Source organism: Patagioenas fasciata, chromosome 3, assembly GCF_037038585.1.
Source record: "Patagioenas fasciata isolate bPatFas1 chromosome 3, bPatFas1.hap1, whole genome shotgun sequence".
In the NCBI taxonomy this organism is placed as follows: domain Eukaryota; kingdom Metazoa; phylum Chordata; class Aves; order Columbiformes; family Columbidae; genus Patagioenas; species Patagioenas fasciata.
Genome location: NC_092522.1, coordinates 69,943,305 through 69,960,496, shown reverse-complemented (window position 1 = coordinate 69,960,496; position 17,192 = coordinate 69,943,305). Strand labels below are relative to the sequence as shown.

General features: G+C 41.6%; 1 protein-coding gene across 2 annotated transcripts in view; it reads left to right on the top strand.

Annotated features, from left to right (window-relative positions):
- Positions 1 to 17,192, top strand: part of RSPO3 (R-spondin 3) — a 63,652-nt gene that overhangs the window by 25,125 nt on the left and 21,335 nt on the right. For both annotated transcript variants that reach the window (XM_065834464.2, XM_071806576.1), the window contains exons 2-4: positions 12,397 to 12,588; positions 14,053 to 14,199; positions 16,577 to 16,774. In XM_065834464.2, the coding sequence (XP_065690536.2) occupies positions 12,397 to 12,588; positions 14,053 to 14,199; positions 16,577 to 16,774 (537 nt within the window). The remainder of the gene's footprint in view (positions 1 to 12,396; positions 12,589 to 14,052; positions 14,200 to 16,576; positions 16,775 to 17,192) is intronic.

The following is a 17,192-nucleotide window of genomic DNA, read 5'->3' as shown; positions in this document are numbered from 1 at the left end:
CCCATACTTTTTCTCTGTTGTAGAAAAACTTTAAAGTGGATTCAAAATACTTGACTTTACAGGTTTTAGGATAAAATATTTAATGACATTTATGACACTAACCTCAAAATTTCCTAGATGTTAAATTCTTGGGTTGACATACACAACTTTGTTTGTTTGTTTTAGCCTAGTATTGTCAATAGGTGGCCTCAGTTTATTTTTTTATTTTAGAACTTCCTTTTTCTTTTAAATTAAAATCCTATATCTCACCATTCCTTATCACCCTTATGTTATTATTTTTATTTCACATTAAAGCAGCTTGGATAATCATTGACAGAATAAAATTCCAATAGAACACATAACTGTAAAGACAAAAGTATTTTGTTAAAAAAGCTTTGGCTTAATTTTGTTTCAGAATAAAAAAGAAGTATTTTGCTTAATACTAAAAAAGACCTCTAACAACTTCTGGCACTGATTTTTAGAGATTTCAACCTGAATTATTTTTTCATCTTGGGTCCTTAATTTTGAATTATTTTATGTAATATGAGTGCTCCTCTCCAGGGTATCCTCAGGAGGTCAAAGGAACCTGGTAGCTTTCAGCCTTAGGTTGCAAGGGAGGTGGTGGCCATGAGGCTCCTCTTAGTGGGAAGAGCATGGGTGAAGGTGGGTACAGGGGACTCGCCTTCATCCTGTGCTGACCCAACAGCCATGGAGGGTGTCTTCTACACTGGAGTGGATAACAAAGGGGCAACAGGGCATTTTGTCTTCTGCCCGGATCTCTTTGTATCACTAACACACCCAATAGGATTGCTTTGGGTGAACCAGCTTGAGAGGGAAAGCTGTGATTGATGGGCTCACCCACCACTGAGGCCATAACATTGCTGCCTGCCATTTGCCCACACGCCTGCCTGGAGCTCGCCCGGTCTGCACGACACCTGTCTGCGACAGTCACCAACAACCCCGCACAGTCTGCAACCTCTGCTTTCAAATATAGCCTGTGCATAAGCTTTCAATTAATTTAACTGTCTGGAAGGCTTGGTGTGTCAGTGTTACACTGTTAGTTGGTTTTGGGATAACAAACATACTTGTACAGATGTTATATTAAAACAAATAAACAAAACCCCAAACAACAACAACAAAATAAAGCAAAACCCCACCAAACAGTTTTAATTCACTTTATCTTGCAATCAACTGAACTGATAGGCATGCAAATCCTCTTAGAAACAGTGGTACACCACCACACAAAAAATTAATTGTATCCCTGCTTGAGCACAAAATGGATGATAGCCTCGATTTCATCACCACCATCCCAGTAATTCAGCTCAAATATTTCCTAGCATGGCTTTAGTCTGACTGTAACCAGCCTGCTGTGTATCACTGCAGTGATGCTAGAGGTATTATGGTTTGGCGGATGTGAACGATGCTTGGTGTAAGCACTAAATTTCTTTCATGTGGGTCAGTGTGTGAGGCAGTGAAGCCGATCAGGAGGAGAAGGCTCAGACTTCAAAGGGAGGACAGCAGGCAGAAGGGGTGATGAAACAAGCCCTAACTACGTGCCATTCATAGTTAGTTCACAAGAAGAGTGAGGCACACGGAGCTGCTGAACTGAGCCAGTTTCTCAGGAATCAGACACCTACTTAAATCTCGACCATCCTAGTATTTAATCCCAATCAAAACAGGCCATCCAATCACATTGCCTTCTGAAAATCAGATAACTGTAATCCAAACCACAACTACCCTAATGTGGATAAACAACTTGGTGAAATCCTCACCCCATCTCTTCGCATGAGTTTTGCTGTTGACTTTGGTGGGCCAAGACTTCCGTCAGTGGGTCCGAGCTGACTGATGATGAAGTCTCTTGTGTGTTTTCCATCAGAGCTGAATTCAATTTCATATCATACTGTTCATATTTTGCTCTCAAAACCCTTTGACGACTTTTTTTTTTTTTTTTTTTTAGATTGGCATGGGTCCTAGTGGCATGAAAGAAATGTGAAAATAGTTGGGTCATCATTTGCTGAGTGTTGACAGTGTATGCATCACTGCACAGCACTACAGCAAAGAAGTCACTAGAGCTACTATTTTAATCACTAATCTAAACTTGGAATTTTAAACAATATTTTGTGTCACTGACGGATGGTCCAGTCAGCCTGAGAATTTACCCTTTCCTTTATGGAAATTTGACATCAGCATTTACCTTGTTACAAACTGTTGAAAAAAATTTTTAGAGACCTTTCAGCACTGTGATACTTCTTAGTTTCTATACTTCAGGTTCAAATCTTGACGTGAGACTTGTATTTAAGGAGACAGGTTCTGCTTCAATGTTTGCAGGCATCAGTCTAGAACAGTTCCATTGCAAACAACATACTTCAGGGCTTTCAGTTAGCTTCAGAATGATATGAATTTAATCATTACACAGAAAAAAAAAAAAAACAAATACATTTCATTCAGGACAAATTTTTGGTCAGTTCCACTTAGGAAAATATACCAAATTGAGAGGATATTAAGTAGTTGACCAAAAGTGCACCTGGACAACGCCAAGGTAGTGGGCTGGGTGATGTCTGGCTTATTAACGCCGTAAACATGGTAGTAGAAAATCATAGTTTCAACATGGGATTACAGGCTTTTTGCTGTCTAAACCCTTCTCTCTAGGCCCCAGCATGGAAAGTAAAATCTGTTACATCCTGCTGTTCTTTCTGTGGTTTCTGAAACAAACTTTGAGAGAAAAACTCTGGTCTCAAAAGACCCTGTGGGAAACGAGAAACTTGCAAATGCTACTGTAGTTGTGTAACGTTGACAGTATAACCCCAGTGATCCTTTTACAGCTTGTAAGTATACAAGCATCTGTGTAACACACAGAAATATAAATTTCCAGTATTTTAAAGTAACAAAAGGGGAGAAGCAAACTGGGGGGACAGGCTGTGCTACCACTAGGACAACCTGAACACCAACAAGCTTTGCTAGAAACACACAAATGATAGATGGAATGCTAGTATCAAACAGAAAATCAAGAAGAAAGACGGCGTATTTCAAAGAATTACCATATGCAATAAACAGCTGTGCTTTTTTACTTGATAGAAGCATGTGTGTCTTGTAGGGAAGAGACTGGGGAGTCATGGGACATTGACAACTTTGTTTTTAGAGTTCTGTGTGCATATGAACAGCATAAAATCAACTGGGGATCTTCATTATGGCATCTTGCAGGATTAGAGTATTAAAATACTGTCTAAATATATGTGCATCAAATATAATCTCTTTCCAAATCTCACGCCTCCTTTTTTTTATCTCAGCACAGATGCTTTATTTGCAAGTAGCTGAGTCTGACAAGTGTCATGACACATTGGTTATACAACTATCAGGTTATACAAGTATTAGGTTACTAGTCTTTATAGAACCCATACTTTCCTTTCTATAATAGGTCATTTTATCTAGACAGCAAGGGGGAGAGAATATAATTCAGTTTTTATTTCTAGAGAAGATTCATAATGTATGGTCTTGAAGGCTGAGTATTTGGAAACAACTACAACTGACCTTAAAAGTAAGATCTATAGTTGCTTATAGGATTTGGAACTCAATGAGAGAAGGTATTGTATGACATTGTCCTACCTTACCATCACTACCAGGGTGCTTAAGGCAACTTGCCTCTTTAATTCCTATACTGGTTAAACTTCCTGGATCCCCAAATTTAAGGCCAGGCTGGACAGGGCTCTGAGCAACCTGATCTAATTGAAGATGTCCTGGCTCATTGCAGGGGGGTTGGATATAGATGACCTTTGAAGGTCCCTTCCAACCCAAACTATTCTATAATTCTCTGATTCTGTGATTTTGTTGGTGCTCCATAGCATGTGGGGGAAAAAAAAAAATCAATTTCCCTTCTTTCTCCATGAGTTTTATTTATAAAACTCCCTGGAATGAGAAGGAGTCATTTGTGGTTGCTGTGGCTGATTTCTGTTATGCTGAAGATGCTAGGAGACTGCATTAAAACTCTGCACCACTGGTGAGATTTTAAAGACTGTTGATGCTCTTTCTAACCAAATTCAGGGGAAACGTGTTTTGGCAGCCAGTATACTTAATTTCCAGGATCACTTTGCCAGACATGTGTTTAATAAAGATGAGGCATTCCCCAGTGAGATTTTGGGCATTTGGGCTGCGGGCCTCCTTGCTCAGAGACACCACTACAAAACAGTTATGGATACTGCCTGAGATTGTGGGACAGTCCCATACTCATGTTTCTGTTGTTTTTTAGAACTGTTGACACTTAGTGAACAAAACAGGTTGGTTTCTTTTCCCTCATATGGGAAGTGCCTCTGGAGGATGAAAATATTCTGTCAAGCCAGGCAAACGTTTGAGGAATTTTTTTTTCAGTCCTTGAGGATCTTCTTTGTTATGTGTTTTGTAGCATAGAAAGTAGCAATGCTCCAAAGGAAAATTTAAGTCAGGCAAATCTCTGGAGGAGTTACCATCCTCTTAGAAAGAAATCTTAAGTATTTGTGAAGCACAAATCACTAAGAGAAACAGAAGACATTAAGCCTTTAACATTTGACTTTTAGACTGATTTTTCCTGCTTGCTTCTGTGGCTGCCTCTCCTTTCAAGGTCGCCTCAGACTCCTGTAGGTCTAGGGGAGGCTGGAGAGAGAGTCCACATTCCTTCGCTACCACTGCTAGTTCAGTTGCACCCCAGAAAACTCATGGCCAATCCAATGTAGCAATTGCTGTGTACAGGTCTACCTTCCCTACAGAGCCCAGCTGATGTCCCATCATGACACATCAAGTCCCTTACCTCCCCATGGACGATTTATGGCCAAGCTATCAAGCAGAGCTTAGCTTGCAAGATTGAGCTCAGGTTTCATCTTGGCCCAGCCTGGCAATCTATTTAGCAGAGATAATATGAAATAATCAAACCTATGTTTACTTGCTCTGATAGTGCTGTCTCACCACTCCTGGGCTTTCTCCTTGGTCAGCACTGCATGTTGCCTACACACTGGTTCAGTGTTTTTGCCCCACCATTGTGCATTCAGCTCCTAATGCATTTCCACACAGAGCAACACCATCCAAGAAAGAGTCTGAGGAAATACGCTGTGGTTTGCAAATTGAATTCCTTAATGACTTTCTCATTAGAAGAGCTCACTGCCAAATGCTGTTTGTGTTTGTCTAAAGGACGGTCTGCATGATTAAAAGTAGTTCTACGTTACATGAAGTATTGTTTTCAGGCCACTGCCACAGACACTAGGCGAGAGAGAGAGAAAGGAACACCAGTGAATGCAGGGAGCAATCAAGTGACATAAGAACCCATGGGATGTGCCCTCCAATCCCCACCACCACAAGGGCTAATACCCACATGGGTGCTGTGTGGTGGGTAAAGCCGAGGTAGGGCTTGGGTGTCGTGACATGGGGCAGCCCACCAGGGAGGCTGAATTCCAGAGCAACTCTGCTGTGAAAATATTTCCTGTGAGAACACGCAAGTCCAAGAAACCAGGATTAACAGCAGCTCTCTAGGAGGGATGGATTTAATTTGTCTAGCACATTCATTTCAAAACTGAGTCTCTAAATGGATGTCTTGTCATTGAAGATTGACGATGAGGCAGTGCACCTTAGCTGCAGCAAATGGGCAAAGAATATTATTCTACCCTAAGCTTTGCCCCTGGCTGTCAGAACATATGCCCACCTGGATTCCTCCTGTATTTTCTTATTCTGCTTTTTTCATCCCATACATTTTTTATATATACACATACATATATATATAAAGTACAACTGGGAGAAAAAATTCATCCCAAAGGTTTTAGAATTTATTTCCTGCATGCCGTGAAAATCTCCTATCGTCTCGTCATTGAAAGTTCAGCTACTTGTCCTTAACTTTCTATTTTTAACAAAGAGACCACAAGTCATTGTTTCCAGAGCAGGGATTTGGAAAATATCCTGAGAAAGAAAAATCCCCAGTGATTTCATTTGCTAATGAGGCTTAAAACTAATATCTGTACAAACAGCTTGCACAGAAAAAATCTCCAAGCCAAAAAGGGCTTAAAACCAGGCAGGGGAAGAGAATAGCTCAAGATAAACTTAGTGTCTTCTCTGATCTCTGGTATTTAAGTTTTATAAAAAGAAAATGAAGGGATGGATTTTGAACCTAGAACTAGCCATGAGCCTGCACATACATACATTGTATCTGATGAATCAGCAGGCCTGGCTGATGTTTGCCTAAGAGATGGGGAAGAGCTTGTCTGTGGGTCTCTGTGCTCCCACTGTTTTCTTTGCCCATTGCTGTGCTGTATTTTCCATCCTTGAGAGTCTTGGATTTCACTGTGCTCAAAGAATATTTGAATACAAGAGGGTAGACTGCTCGATGGCTGGCAGACACTGCTCCTAACAGCCCGTGCATAGAATACTTCATACTCACAGAAGTCAGTTCTGAGGGTTGTGGAGAATTTTTTATGTTTAATTTTATTTGTCTTTATAATGGAGCAGGTTGCACCAAAGACCAAGTGGTTGCAAGCAAGAACATTTCTTGGACCTATTTGCAATGCTAAAGCCCAGACCTCCTGATCCTGCAGTCAGTACCTAACTCACGAGGACACAGCACCTGCCCCTCTGCCAAGAGACTGGATCTCTCTCTACCCCATTTACCATATCTAAAGTCTGTGGCTAACAGGAGTGGTCCATGCTATCCTAGTGCTTTTTCACCTGTAGACTTCAAAGTATTTCTTGAAGTGGATATGCTTTACTTACCCATTTCTACTTTGATCTAAATATAGAAACTTGAAGTAATGCTTATATCGGGTGTTCCATGGCTGGATTTCACCAGAGAGGATTTCTATTCCCAGCTTCTTGTGGCACATCACTTAAATTCTGAGCTCACCGTGTCTGATATGCAGAAAAAAGGGTAAATCTTCTGGTTGCTTCCTTGTGGTTATGCTGTGCAGCTGCTGGAGCGCTTGAGATCTGCAGACACTACCACCTTGCTGCAACAAGAGAAGAACAGCAAGGGCCAATTGTGTTGTGTTAAGCAGTGTTAAGCAGTGTTAAGTTCCTTCCCTGTGGCAGATGAATGTTTCAGAGTCTGAGTTTGCACCGTTTCCTTCTGAAATCCCTTCGAACTCCCTTGGCTTCCACAGCAGGGGAGGGACTGGCCCCAATATTGGCAGAGATCAGGCAAGCACCTGGATCTGAACCAGGGAGAGAGGAGGCAGAAACGTAAAGAGAACGAGATCTTTGGCTGGAGCTTGTAGACAACTTATTTCAAACATGCTATTTCATTTTGTAGACACAAATATTTTCCCTCCACCATTTATTTTCTCCCAGGCTCAATGACAAAACCCAGTGCTGGGCTTTCAAACACTACCAATTTCTGGAGCACTCGGCTGTCCCTACTTTGCTTCTTGCCTGAGCCAGAATAAGGGTCTGCCCAGCATTCAGAGTAGGCAGATGAGAGACAGCTTCATTACACAGTTACGGCACTCAAAGAAATGCCAAGCACAATAGGAGACAATAAAAAAATGATCCTTTTAACAGCTTTTAAGAGAAAAAAATTCTTTCTTGATTTAAAATGTCAATTCTGACTTTTCAAGGAGACTTTTGCTTTATGCATTTCCAAGAACCAGAGGTTGTTTTGCTTCATACATTGAGTTATAACATGGCATGAAGTCAACCTTTAAATAGAGCTTGACTTACATATTTTAACTTATTTCTTGTTCCATAATACTAACACTATGATTATCCATTTGGAACCACAGACTTTATTTTTTGCCAATTTTGTTGTTGGTGGTGGTGGTTTTCTGTTTTTTATTTTTTGTTTGTTTGTTTGTTTGGTTTTTGTTTTTTGTATGAGGTGTATGCACAAAAGGAGGTAGAAATCTTGAAAATTACTAGGAGTACATTTTATATTATACTTAATATTTCTGGAGTTCAAGGGGAGATGGAAATTTGCCATGTAATGGATATTAGCTATAGAGAATTATCCTCTTTCAGTAATAAAGTATTGTCTGTCTCAAGGGCTTACACACACAGCTTGACCTCAGAGGAGTTGCACATAAAGTTTTCGCTGTCAAGAGAATCTATTCATAATGACATGTCACAGGTGCTCACACATAATATGTTTCCCATCCAAAGTGGTCAGCCATATTTTATATGGATGCTTTGATGACAAATATTTTGTACTTCAGCTGCTTTTTTCCCTCTGACAGACTTAATGAAGGAAAGTCAGATAGTTTTAAAAGAATGCCAGCTTCAGGTCACGTTACTGTGTCTGCTGTTGAAAGTAGCTTCATATAAGAGCCACAAGACAGGAGAGAGACAGACACGGGCATTTTCATTTACTTAACTTGAAAAAGAAAGTCAGCTATTCCAGCTCTTAATTTAAAAATTTATATGCTCTGCATCTTTGCAGTCTTCTGAAAAAAATATGTTATACTTATTGAGCACTCAGTATTTTGAGAGTCCAGTAAAAGTAAGTTGAAACCTGATTTGGGGCTGCAGCTTCTCACTATGCATAATGTCCTTTATTCTCATAGTAATGGTGTGTGCCACCTGGTTTACACTTTTCTCCAGGTTGTTCTACAAAGTGAGTACCTCAAGGGCACTGAAAAAGAAACCAGAAAGCTGAGGGGAGACTTAATTGCTGTCTACAACTACCCAAAAGGAGGTTGCAGCATGGAAGGTGTTGGTCTCTTCTCCCAAGTAACAAGTGATAGGATGAGAGGAAATGGCCTCAAGTTGCACCATGGGAGGTTTAGATTCAATATTAGGAAATATTTCTTCACTAAATGGTTGTCAATCATTGGAACTGGCTGCCCATGAAAGTGGTTGAGTCATCATCCCTGGAGGTGTCTAAAAAATGTATAGATGATGTTCTAAGGGATATGATTTAGTGGCGATGTTGGGTTAATGGCTGGACTCAATGTTCTTGAGGGTCTTTTCCAACCAACATGATTCTGTGATTCTGTGAAATTGTTTGCAGCAGGGCCAAAGTTTGCTATTCTCCTGCATGTTCAGCCATACTGAGAGAATAAACCCTCATCCTTCATTCTATTAATGAAAGAAGAAAAGTGAACTTGAACTCCCTTTGAGGTTTCTCAGATTGCAGGACTGGTCATTGAAACCTCAGAGTATAGAGGAGTGCTTTTCCCATTCATGGGACGTGTCTTTTCTGCCAAAACTGTAAGTGAGCAAAGTACAGATGTATTCCTGAACTTGGGAAAAATACAAGGCTGTTGTCAGAGGGTGTAGGGAGGCAACTAGGAAAGCTAAGGCCTCCTTAGAATTAAACCTTGAGAGAGGGGTCAAAGACAACAGAAAGAGCTTCTTCAAATACATAGCAGATAAAACTAACACTAGAGGCAATGTAGGCCCACTGATGAACGAGGTGGGTGCCCTAGTGACAGAAGATACAGAGAAGGCAGAGTTACTGAATGACTTCTTTGTCTCTGTCTACTCTGCCAGAGGTTGTCCTGAGGAGCCCTGTACACCTGAGGCCCCAGAGGAAGTCAGGAAAATTGAGGAATTTGCCTTGGTTGATGAGGACTGGGTTAGGGACCAATTAAGTAATCTGGACATTCATAAATTCATGGGTCCAGATGGGATGCACCCGCGGGTGCTGAGGGAGCTGGCTGAGGTCATTGCTGGACCACTCTCCATCATCTTTGCTAAGTTGTGGGAAATGGGAGAGGTGTCTGAGGACTGGAAGAAAGCAAATGTCACTCCAGTCTTCAAAAAGGGCAAGAAGGAGGACCCAGGTAACTATAGACCGATCAGCCTCACCTCCATTCCTGGAAAGGTGATGTAACAACTTATCCTTGGTGCCATCTCAAGGCATATCAAGGATAAGCGGGTTATTAGGGGCAGTCAACATGGCTTCACCAAGAGGAAGTCATGCTTATCCAACCTCATAGCCTTTTATGAAAACATAACCAGTGAATGTGGTCTACCTTGATTTCAGTAAAGCATCTGACACCCTCTCCCACAGCATCCTCACAGCTAAACTGAGGAAGTGTGGACTGGATGATCAGGTAGTGAGGTGGACTGGGAACTGGCTGGGACAGAATCTAATTGGCGGTCTGTATCTAGTGGAGTCCCTCAAGGGTTGGTACTGGGACCAGTACTATTCAATATATCCATTAATTGCTTGGATGAGGGAATAGAGTGCACTGTCAGCAAGTTTGTTGATGACACCAAACTGGGAGGAGTGGCTGACACACCAGAAGGCTGTGCTGCCATCCAGCGGGACCTGGACAGGCTGGAGAGTTGGGCAGGTTAAAAATGAATGAAATATAACAAGGGCAAGTGTAGAGTCTTGCATCTGGGCAGGAACAACCCCAGGTTCCAGTATAAGTTGGGGAATGACCTGTTAGAGAGTAGTGCAGGGGCAAGGGACCTGGGGGTCCTGGTGGACAGCAGGATGACCATGAGCCAGCACTGTGCCCTGTGGCCAGGAAGGCCAGTGGCACCCTAGGGTGTATTAGAAGGGGGTGGTTAGTAGGTCCAGAGAGGTTCTCCTTCCCCTCTACTCTGCTCTGGTGAGACCACACCTGGAATATTGTGTCCAGTTCTGGGCCCCTCAGTTCAAGAAGGACAGGGAACTGCTGGAGAGAGTCCAGTGCAAAGCCACAGAGATGATTAAGGGAGTGGAGCACCTCCCTTATGAGGAAAGGCTGAGGGAGCTGGGTCTCTTTAGCTTGGAGAAAAAGAGACTGAGGGGTCACCTTATTAATGTTCATAAATATGTAAAGGATGAGTGTCATGAGGATGGAGCCAGGCTCTTCTCGATGACAGCCAATGATAGGACAAGGGCAATGGGTGCAAACTGGAACATAGGAGATGTTCACTTAAACATGAGAAGAAACTTCTTTATGGTGAGGGTGACAGAGTACTGCCCAGGCGGGTTGTGGAGTCTCCTTCTCTTCAGACATTCCAAACCCATCTGGACACATTCCTGTGTAGTCTTATCTAGGTGTTCCTGCTCCGGGAGGGGGATTGGACTAGGTGATCTTTCAAGGTCCCTTCCAATCCCTAACATTCTGGGATTCTGTGATTCCCTGCCACCAGGCAGACTCCCCTGAGCTGGCAAAGAGTGGTGGCTTTCAACCTGTAAGCCATGGATTCATATGGGCTTCCAGTCTGCCTCCAAGGGATTCACAGAAGGGACTTGACAAAAGCAAGTTCATTGTATATAGAAGCTATTTAGCAGTGTCTGCAAATAAAAATAAAATAAAAACACTAAAATAGGCATTCAAAGTATGACACATACATATTTATGAAATTATCACTGGCCTAAGGAGAAGGCAGAACAGGAAGACAATAGTATTTACAAATAGGATTTACAAATGTAAATGAGGACTAGATTTCTCTTACGTATGAAATATAACCAGATGTCTCAGGTTGAGAGATGAAAGCTTGCACTTGGAAAAAATGTCTGAGTTTTTCATACAAAAGACCAAAAAAGAGAGGACAAGGGGTCTGAAGCTATTCGATGCTTAGTTATTTTTCAGATCCAACTCCTATTTAAGAATGTAACCAAGAAGGAATTAAAAGTAGATTAGAACTTCTAAAGTAGAGGAAGATGCAAAACATTATTCTGTGTCACTAAGAAGTAGGACACTGATTAACATCTGCTGCTGAAAAGACAGTCTGCAATAGCATCCTCTTTTCTGCTATGCCCAAGCTCCCAAACAAGAACTGAATACTATTAAACAGTGAGTGTAATAAGTTTTCCTTTCCTTGTCTGAAGAATTAGAACAATTCAATTGAAAGGCAAATATAATCCTACCTATGCTCCATGCTGGGACTGGAGAAGGGTAAATGCCACGGTTAAGTCTGAACATCAGGTTGTAATTGTTAGAGATTAAAAACATGCCAGAAAGAACATTCCAGGGAAAGAAGGAGGGTGAGAAGGATGGCTCTCCTGTGTCTTTTTATTAAGGTAAATTAGCATCAGATCTTACAAGGGCATATTCCTGCACAGCAGAACTCAATCAAATGGCATTTAGTCAATGAAGGAAATGATACACTTAGTTGTTTTTTAATCATCCAGCTAGGAAAAGCAAAGATAATAAACATGTATTTATCTGCTGAGCCAAGTGCATACAAGGTAGACAAACCACTGAAAGTAACTAAAAGAAAAGTAACAGTTCTCTAGGATGCTGCTGTTGCATAGAATCTATTTCAAATATAATTTGCTGCTAGTTATTTCTGCAAGATGTGAGTACATCAGCTGATCTTCTCATTTCTATGCAGATTAAACAATGGTTGAAATGAAATGTCAGGTCATAAGAGACACAAGAAAAAAATATCCAGTTTTTAAGAGCTGTCAGAGAGGATGTCCACACTTCCAAGTATAGAGGAACCATTATTTTCTGGTTTCATCTAATATCTTGTTCTCTCACCCCTCCCTTTTTTTTTTTTTTTTTTTTTTTTTAATGCTTCTCTTCCCAGTGCATCCTAATGTGAGCCAAGGTTGCCAAGGAGGGTGTGCTACATGTTCGGACTACAACGGATGCCTGTCATGTAAGCCCAGGCTCTTTTTTGTTCTGGAGAGGATTGGCATGAAACAGATCGGAGTATGTCTTTCCTCGTGCCCAAGTGGATACTATGGGACACGGTACCCTGACATTAATAAGTGTGCAAGTAAGTGCTGGGGGAAGTGCATGGATTTGTTTTTTCTCTCTTGAATGCTGTCTCCCCTTAGGAGTCAACTCAACAGAAAAGCAGATGGGACAGGCTGTGTCTTTATTTGTTCAGTTCTTTTATAGCACTGCAAGAAGTTAAAGTGAAAAACCATGAAATGGCCTAAAGCTCTGTAGGAATGACCTGTCTAGGTCCCAGGTAATGGTCTCCTCCTCCAAACCCTGATGCAAAATGGAAGCGCTGATGGGCACAAGGTGCTGCCCTCCATCAGCAAGAGGGAGCGGTGGCAGCTCCAAAGACTGTGGGGCTGAGGGACACTGGATCTCAGAGGCTGGAGTCCTTTAACCCACTGCCTTTACCCACCTGTCCCCTGAGACAAGCCACTCTTTGGAGATGCAGCTTGCCCTGGCCTCTTTATGGCTTGTCTCACACCCGGTGTAGTCCACTACATGCCTGCAGCAGCTGGCTGGGATTCAGCTGGCTAGGTTTCAGCCTTATTTGGGGGAAATTACCCATTCATGTTGCCTCTGGGCTGGGAGACAGAGAACCCAACTCTAGTTTTTAGCTTTCAGGCAACATTTTGACCCCACTTTGTATTTTGAACGATAAATTAGCTGGAAAAGATTGCAATGTCCTCCCTACTCCTTTTTTTGTTGTTGTGTTGAATTCACTGGTTTTAATCCCACAGGTGATATAAAAACATAAGAGTGATGGCCAAGCTACTCTCCCAGTTTTTACCTGGTAATAAAAGTTATTTAATGAATGGACCCCAGAGTAAAGTCTTACAGAGTAACTTGACACTGTGAAGCATTTGCTCACTTTTTAGCAGTGTGTGGCCCTGCTTATCAGATATAAGCTGTGTCACACATGAGTTTTTATGTATTTCTTTTAAAAATATCTGAGAACTGGGAAATAAACCACTAATGTCAATTTGGGTAGTCATATAGAGAATACAGGAAATGCTACAGAACATCTGATCAAACACCAGGGAGTCATTTAAAAAAAGAAAGAGATGTTGATGCAAAACAATCTCCAGCAGATTCTAAATTCTGGCGTATTTTTATTTCTCCTGGATGAATGGAGATAAATAGTGTGGAACTGGTCCAGTACCTGTGTCCTGTGGAGTTAATTAATACCTATGCTGTGTCTGTGTAGGGCAGAGGCAGTATATTGTCATTCTGTTGTGCTGTGTGCTCTGTCTTCAGTTTGCATAGGTCTGAAAGAAGACAAGCAGTGTACGGCCATCCAGCATTAGGCCATCCTTACTAAATCCTCACTCTTGCCAAGGTCACTTGTTGCTGGCCTTCCTGTGTGTACGGTCCATGAAGAAGAACTAAATATAATTGGCTTCCTTTGAAGATTGTTTAACATTGCTAGAATTGTGTGATTCTGGTATATGTGAGAGAGCCTTTGGTGTTTCATGGCAAAGACAAATAATATTGTTGTTTACTGTTTACATTTCAGAATGTAAAGCTGACTGTGATACCTGCTTCACCAGAAACTTCTGCACAAAATGTAAAAGTGGGTTTTACTTATACAGTGGAAAGTGCCTTGAAAAGTGTCCTGATGGGCTGGAAGCCAACAATCACACGATGGAGTGCACTAGCATCAGTAAGTCTGGTTCTCCCCCATCCTGCATGGTTTTCTCACAGGCGATGGGGAATCTAAGGAGGGCTAGTGTTGCAAGATCAGTTACCACACCAGGGTAATGCAACTTAAAATGGAAATAGTCTGCATCACAAGATGTATGCCCCAGCACAACACACTCAAGGCAGTTCCCAGGTCTGTCATTTCACAAAAGGCAAACATGGTTGTGCCCCACAAACAGCCTTGATGCTAAGGACAATTCTGCCTCTGGAAATGTGGCCTGTTTCATCTCTCCTGTTTGCTCTGCCCTGAGGTAGAATGACATCCATCTCTTACTTGCTCTGTTACAGTGTTATGCAGCACCGCTAACATCAAAGGTTCAAAAACCCTGAGCCAGACCCTATGTCTAGTTGAAAGATTAAAATACTAACTGCTTTGCTTTCACTCCCTTATACTACTTGAGCCTTCAAACCATGTGTGCATCAACTTTTTGAAGCCTGCCTTCACAAAGGTGAAGGCTAGAAACTAAAACATAGGAAAAGGAAAAATAAAAAACAAACCCAAACCTCCAAAATGGTATATGCTCATAATCACCTGACTCCAGAAACTGAGGATTAAAATAAGGCACCAAATAGTGTGGCACTGTCACTGAAGGACCAAGATTGGCTACACTGGTCCAGTGATTCACCAGCTGCAGAGACCTGCTTTTGTATCTCTCCAGCCTCTGACTCACAAGCTCCGATTATTCACGCTGAGCAATTTTAGATGTCACCACACCTAACTCCATCCCTTTGCCACTCCTTTGGCTGAACACAGAATGAGCGATATATTTGCCTCTGGGCTACTGCAGTTGGCATCCCCTGCCATGGGCATGCCGAAGCTGTGGCAAGGTTCAGCTTAATTTAGTAGGCTGGCAGTGAATTGTGGTGGCTGAGGGCTGCAAAATGCAGTGGGAGTGGTAACCTCTTCAGCCACCAGCAGCCAGGGAGCCCTTAGGCACAGTCTGGACATGATGGAAATCTCCTCCCCCACAGTCTCATGCACGTAGCTCTCCCTGGTATCACATATTTTGGAGTGAAACTAGTGCAGGAATAAAAATAGTGTACAGTAGTTTGGCATTTTCCTTCTCAACTATATATTAGTTCAGGTGGTAGTGATAGTTTTTACGGTTTTATTTTCAAGCAAAGACTTTCATCTCTGAAAGAAATTCAAGGGATCATTTTTGTTTCTTTATGGCTGTTTCCAAGTGTTGTAGACGTAGCTTCTTTAACAATGAGTCAGTCTCAACTAGGAAAAGCCATTTAAAGCTACGGAGGAAAAACAGAACCTTCTTGTGCACGTGAAGGACAATTATTTTAACAGGAGAGGTCCAGTGTAATATGAAAAACAAAATTACTCACATAAAAATTGACTGGAGGAGGAGTCAGAGATTGTCTGAGGTCAATTATCGTTATAGGTTTTAAAAAATTTGGAAGTAAATTCTGGAGCTGGAAAAATGTTGACTTACAAAGTCCTCCTTATAGAGGGGCCGGAAGTCTTTCTTTAGCAGTGGTTTATAGTCTTAAGCACACATATTTACATAAAGTAAATATAAATGTTTGCTATCTTTTATCAAGAGAAGGTTACTGAGAAGATGACACAAAACAACAGTTACTAATAGCACGTTGTTAAGCTTCCAGGATTTCTCCCATTTTTGTATACACTATTAGGACAAGTATCCAGCTGCACACCTTTTGAGTTCTCAATAGTATGGGATAACTGTGGTTTGGAAACTGTAACCCACACTTTTCTGAAACGCTTTCATCCTCTTTGACCCAAATTATCCTCTGCTTTGCCTGTTTACAGCTTGTATGTGCTACAGATGATGGCTCTTCCACTGTTTAAACTGAATACTAAGCAGCAGGTCACCAAAGACAGTGGATTCTGAATGCAATGCTTTTTGATATCAGTTGGTCCTTTATAACTCTATTGATTTCCAAATTCAATACCTTTGAGGCCAACTGCAGCCACCTGACCCAGTGATTTCACTCTCACTTAGGCATGACCAAAGTTTAATTCCACTGAACCTATAAGGATATATACTGCTACAAAACCAAAGTAATCTCAGAACAAGCCCTGGTAACTGATTTCATTGAAACCAATTGTATCGTTGTTGTTGTCCTGTTTTGGACATGGAATTACAAAACAGCGAGTGCAAAATGGTAACTGACATAATTATTTGACATTATTCTATGCAGCATATCCTCAGCAGCCAAATTTCTCTCAATTCACTGCTGCAGATCCTGATTAATTATTCAGTTTTGCCACCTTCTGGCTGATGCAGACTAAAAGGAATGTACCATATGCATTGTATGTACAAAAATATATTGGTCAGGCTCAGCTTGTCCTATGTTTATTGCAGTGCACTGTGAAGCTAGTGAGTGGAGTCCATGGAGCCCGTGCACAAAGAAAGGAAAAACATGTGGTTTCAAAAGAGGAAATGAAGTAAGGGTCAGAGAGATCGTACAACATCCGTCAGCAAGGGGCAATCCTTGCCCAGCTACAAGCGAGAGCAGAAAATGTATTGTACAAAGAAAGAGATGTCAGAAGGAAGGAAAAGGTACCATGTTATCATCATCATAATATGAGATTGGTATTGTTCTTGTTTTAATAATTCACATCTGAATTCCCAGGCCTCAGCTGCAGGCTTCACCAAAGCTCCTGTTGATGTGGTGTTCTTTGGGCTGCAGAGAACTGTGCCTTTGCCTGGAGTAAATAAAGTCCTAATGCTGCTCAAAAGATGTGCTCTGTGTGATCTAGAGAGGACAGGATGGGCTGGATGGGAAAGCACATTCTCGGTTTGCTGAAATTGCTGCCAAGATGAGGGGTTGCATGTGGAGTTCAGGACAAAAAGATCCATCATAAAACATGTCATGGTGAGAGTTGTTTGTTGGCTATCAGGCAGCCAAGCTTCATGCTTCAACCACGGAATTCCTCTAAACCAATTCCTATTTCATGCTTCTCTACAGGTAAGACCA